The sequence below is a fragment of the Palaemon carinicauda genome, chromosome 1 (genome assembly GCF_036898095.1).
Source record: "Palaemon carinicauda isolate YSFRI2023 chromosome 1, ASM3689809v2, whole genome shotgun sequence".
Classification (NCBI taxonomy): Eukaryota; Metazoa; Arthropoda; class Malacostraca; order Decapoda; family Palaemonidae; genus Palaemon; species Palaemon carinicauda.
In genome coordinates, this window is record NC_090725.1 from 32,921,676 (window position 1) to 32,927,485 (window position 5,810).

General features: G+C 37.6%; 1 protein-coding gene across 1 annotated transcript; it reads left to right on the forward strand.

The window, feature by feature from the left end:
• Positions 1–345: 345 nt before the first annotated feature.
• Positions 346–1,314, forward strand: LOC137639011 (uncharacterized). The gene has a single exon (XM_068371367.1). The coding sequence runs from the start codon at positions 346–348 to the stop codon at positions 1,312–1,314; it is 969 nt and encodes a 322-aa protein (XP_068227468.1).
• Positions 1,315–5,810: the final 4,496 nt, after the last annotated feature.

The following is a 5,810-nucleotide window of genomic DNA, read 5'->3' on the forward strand; positions in this document are numbered from 1 at the left end:
GAAAAGGAAATTTATTTTGTGGAAACAGAATTTTTTTTCTAGTGAAAGATTATTTACATGTCGATAAACTCATTTCCATATCTACGACTACTTTACTATAAAATCTTAGGGAATGAGACGTTTCAGCGTAGCCCATTTGGCGTGGCCGTTTCGGCATGGCCAATTAGGCGTAGCCGATTCGACATCAGAATTTTTCGGCGGAGAGACTGTTGGCCGTCAACTATTACTTTGTAAAAAAAGAATATATATATATATATATATATATATATATATATATATATATATATATATATATATATATATATATATATATATATATATATATATATATATATATTTCACGACATGGAAGGAGATATTTTAACAAAACGTGGAAGAAACAAAGTGATTCACGAAGGATACCTTTTTATTTTTGATGCAACGAGCAAAAGTGATTCTGAATTAAAATTCTGGCGATGTGAACAGAAAGATCGGTGTAAAGTAAGACTGCATATGAAGGATGGAAAAGTGATTCGAAAGTTGAATCAACATACCCATGAACCCTCTGCTGCAAAAGTAGAAGTAGAAAAATTTAAAACATGTATTAAAAGAAAATGTGCTGAAACTCTGGAGCCACCAACCGTTGTAGTAAATGAATGTTTAACTGGAGACTCTCAATCAGCTTTAGCCGTAGCGCCTGGCCTGTCTGCAATGCGAAAAGTTATCGCAAGGAAACAAAAATTATTAAACAAAGCGCCACCTAACCCAACCAATTTAGAGCAATTAGTTATACCCGAGTCCTATACATTATATGTTCCCCAACTGGGTGTAGAAGAGAAATTCTTATTGGGAGACACAATAGAAGGCAATAACAGAATTTTAGTATTTTGGAGAATAAGCTGGCTTCAACGTTTAGTATTCTCAGAAATTTGGTTTGCCGACGGAACTTTCACCATTGCGCCAAGTCTTTTTTACCAAGTATATATTATATCTGCCAAGAAGCATGATGGAGTTATTCCTATAGTTTATGCTCTTCTTCCTAACAAGCAAAGATCAACTTATTTTCGTTTATTTGAGTTACTTAAAACTATTGAACCAAACTTGAGACCAGTTTCTATAATCTGGGATTTTGAGCAAGCTGCCATTCATGCCTTTAAAGATGCATTTCCTACAGTTGAAATTAAAGGATGTTTTTTCCATTTAGCCCAAAACATGCACAGACATCTTGTTTCATTGGGTTTATCAAATCTCTATAAAAATGACTCGGACTTTGCCTTGTGGGCTAAAATGATTATAGCACTCGCCTTTGTTCCATTAGAAAAGATGGACGAATAGATGGATACACTAGCAACAGGTCTTCCCGACGAACTAATAGCCTTGTTCCATTGGTTTGAAGACACTTATATTGGACGAAAAAATAGGCAACGAAATGCAAGAATGAACCCTGTGTTTGCTCCAGAGATATGGAACCTTTATGAACGGACTGTAAATTATGAAGATCGCACTAACAATCACGCTGAAGCTGCCAATCGACGTGTACAGTACGAACTAGGAATGCATCATCCCTCCATCTGGAAATTTATTGATGCCTTGAGGAAAGTTCAGAAAGGACGTGATGCATTTCTAGAAAAATTAATTGCTGGATATCCAGCTCCAAAAAAACTGAAGAAATATAGAGATGCTGATGAAAGAATAAAAAAAATAGTAATGGAAGTTGAGTCATTAAAGCCTATTGATTTCCTGAAGGTTATTGCTCATAATTACGAAATGAAGAATTAATTCTTAAGGTTAAAAAATCTTTCCTTAGTTTTAATTTTGTAACACAATATTCTCAATTCAAAGTTTTTAATATGTATTATTCCATTATTATTTTAATAGGATCCTTTATACTGTAAGTGAATAAAATGTTTATTTTTTTTTCCAATTAACCATTTTTATTTTTATTATTCCTTGATTTTATTTCTAACTTTCCATACATAAATAGATAAATAAAATCAAAATTAAAGACGCCGAAACAGTCTGACGCCGAAACGGCTACACCGAATAGTGCTGCTAGTTTTCTGATGGAGAATCGGCTACGCCGAAACGGCGACGCCAAATGGGGTACGCCGAAACATAGCAAACCCAAAATCTTATTAGTATAATTCTCTCCTTTCATGACCAGAGGCATTGCCAGACGTATCACGACTCGGTCTCTTGCCAACCCTTTGGACATGGGAGAGCAACTTTTCATACCACGTTGAGGGGATTATCCTAACAGGTACAGTCGGAAACCATAATCTCCCACGAGTAGCCGATATTACCGTGTTGTAGCTAGGAAAGGGGGAGAGGGTGTGAAGGGTTGAATTTGTGTGCGTGTGTGTGCTTATATATTTAAACATTTAACCATCCTATTTGACGTGTCACGAACACTAGTTCGCAAATAAACGGAAGAGACCAGTGTTTGTATATGGTCAGAAACGTGTCACATCTATGCCTGCAGGGGAAAAAGTTCTTAGGGCTCGTGAACCTTTACAACGTTGGCAAACAGGAAAGTATTGAAGAGGCTTATATGCTCGTGGTTGTGTATTACATAATGTTCCGAATTTACTACTAAAAAAAAGGCGTGTGAGACGGTAAATACATTACACTATGTTGGTCTTAGTCTGCGTAAACGTAGACAATAGGGGAAGTATCAAAAGAATTGGACAGTGAAAGGGTTCTGTCTTTAGTTTACCTTTGTTATTTACTTGCATTGCACTTCCCCCACTTCTTCCTGTAACAAGTTCTTGTTTTCCGTAGGTTCTTTCTTCTTTGGCTAATCATCCATTCTTTTCTTTTGTTTTATCAATTAACACCCCTCCCCCCTCTCTCTCTCTCTCTCTCTCTCTCTCTCTCTCTCTCTCTCTCTCTCTCTCTCTCTCTCTCTGTAGGAAAATGAGTGTATTATTGAATGACCTTTTGTTACAAAACTTCCTTGTTATTCAGGGATAATCCCTTGTCCTGAAATTCCCATATCGTTTGCAATATTTCATGATTTTATATGATTCTCTAACAAATTTTCTTTTTCCAATATTTTTATTTTACAGTGAAATTTTTTTTTGATACAGTGATTAAACGTTCAGATGAAGTAAATTTAATGAAAATGAAAGATAATCTATGAAACGTGGTGGGAACTATATAATGCTTAAACTACAGTATATATGCATAAATAACGTCATTTAAAGGTAAATGGTTATTGGCGTTTTTTATAATGTTTGAATTAATCCTATGAAACATTATCTTTCTGTCTCAGTTTTTCACAACCCTACCAAGCAAAGACACAGACAAAAAACACACACAATCACACATAAACACACACACACACACACACACATATATATATATATATATATATATATATATATATATATATATATATATGCTGCTGATAACGTAAGGGGAAAGGTTGTATTGAGGAGTCATTTGTCAGTTAGTGTGATCAAGGGTGTGGGGATTGTTTTGCAACATCCAGCCACATTATTTTGGCGCCCGAACAGGGACTGCCGAGGTGGGATAGGAAGCCGGACTGTTGGACGAAGGACGGAATTAGGATTAAGGTTGATGAAAAATGGAGGAGCAATTAAGGGTTTTGAAGGAGGTATTGCGGCTGAGTAAGGAGCGTGAGGAGAGGTTGGTTGTAGAGAATGAGAGGTTGAACTGGGAGAATGAGGCGATGCAGAAGGAGCTTAGGGAGTTGAAGGGAACTGTAGAGAGAGTGGAAGAATGTGTTGAGATGAGGATGAAAGAGAATGATGAACGAATGGAGAACCGATTGGAAGCTATGATGGGGCAAGTCATGGGGATGATGAAAACTATAATGGGCGAAGGTGCAGTCGGTGGAGTGTCCTCAGCTTCGGGTAATGGGTTGATAGTGGATGAGAAGGCTAAGGTTAGTGATAATGTGAAAGGAAGTGATAGTGATAGTAATAGTGATAGTGAGATTGAAGATAAGGGAATAAGGCATAGTAAGGATAAACAGAAATGTGATAGGAATCATGAGAAGAAAGGTAAAAGTGATGTGAAGGAAGGGAAGAAAAAGTATCAGGCTGATAGCAAGGACGATTGTGAATGGGTGAAAGTGGCGAGTAAGAAAAGGGCTAGGAAGAGTATGATCAAGAATAGGAGTATGACTGTGGAATTAGATTCCTTATATTCTAGCGAGGAAGTAGGAAACAAGAAGGAAGGTAGCAGTGATGATAGCAGTGAGAATGAACGTGATGTGTGTAAGACTGTGTTTATGAGACAGGTACCTCGGTGTGAAAGGTTCAATGAGCATAGTAGTAGGGATGTATACGAGTTTTTCAAGGAGTATGAGAGGTATTGTCAGGATAAGTATGGTGATAGTAAAAGAGTTTGGGCTAGGGAGTTAGGAGAATATTTGACTGGGTATTTGTTGACGATGTATGGAGTGATAATGAGTGTAGGTGACGTTGATTATGAAAGTGTGAAAAAGAGAATAATTGAGCAGGTAAAACGTATGAAAAGGAGTGTTAAGTATAAGCGTAAGAATGATTTTGATGAAGCACGGATGAATGCAGGAGAAGTGATATCGATGTATGTATGTAGGTTGGAAACTTTGGCTAGGAAGAAGTATGGGGATGAAGGTATAAATGAGAATAAGGAGTTAATGAAGAAGTTTTTGGCTACTGTACCCGAGAATGTTGCTGAGTTTGTTCATTTGAAACGGAAGGAGAAAATGAGGTGGACGAAAGAAAGATTGACATGGGATGATATTTTAGAGATAGTTGAGGATTACGAGTTGGATAGGTGTATAAAAGAAAGTAAATCTGTGAGTGTAAGAACTGGATTGTAGGAAAGTGTGCCAGAATTTGTTAGTTTTAGAGATGCTGTTATGAGAGGACCGATGAGGGTAGCTGATAGTGTAGTAGATAGGAGTGTTAGGGCGAGTAATGTGGGAATACCTGTAAAGACAAATGAAGGGTTTAGGCAAGGGAATCAGGTTTGGAGGGATAGGAGTGTTAGTGCGCATCGAGGTATGTCAGATAGTCGTGTCCGTAATGAAAAGTGTTATAGGTGTGGAAAGGAAGGTCGTAAGAAGAATGAATGTAGATGGGCTCTAGGTGCTTGTTTTGGATGTGGTGAGGTAGGGCATAGAATTAGTGAGTGCAAGAAAGAGAAAGGGATAAAATGTTATCGGTGTGGTATGACTGGGCACATAGCGAGTGGATGTCGGAGTAATCGTACAAATGTGATTTGCGGTAATTGTGGTAAGGATGGTCATTATGCTAGAATGTGCAAGGAGCCACGGGGTAAGTGTACTGAATGTGGTGCAGATGGGCATGTAGCTAGGGTATGTAGGAAGAAGGGAGTAAATCAGCCAGGATGTTCGGGAAACTAGAGTGTAAGAGGGTTCAGCTGGGTGAGTCCTCGAGTGTGTGCGGAGTGAATGTGATGCATGTTCGTGAAGGTTTGCTGCATGAAGACGTGATGGAATAGAGCTAGTTGGTCTGATTGATACTGGTTGTGGTGTCAATTTAATGTTTAGGAATTCATACGATAAGGTAAGGGATGTTTGTGAATTTAGGGGGTGTAAAGGTGAAGTGAAAGGTATCGGTAATTTAAGTATATCTGTGCAAGGAAAGTTACGAGAAAATGTTATGATTGGGGGGCTGATGATGGAAGATAATGATTTTTATGTGGTTGAGGGAGTAAATGACAAATACGATGTGTTGTTAGGTTATAACTTCTTGAAAAAATGCGGTATGATTGTACATCCTAGTGTAAATATGATAGAGATGAAAGTTAAGGGTAAATTTTGTGGGGAATTTTATTTGAATGAAGATGGTAGT

Excerpts from the sequence above, each read along its gene's own strand:
- LOC137639011 (XM_068371367.1), top strand. The coding sequence starts at position 346 with ATGGAAGGAGATATTTTAACAAAACGTGGAAGAAACAAAGTGATTCAC.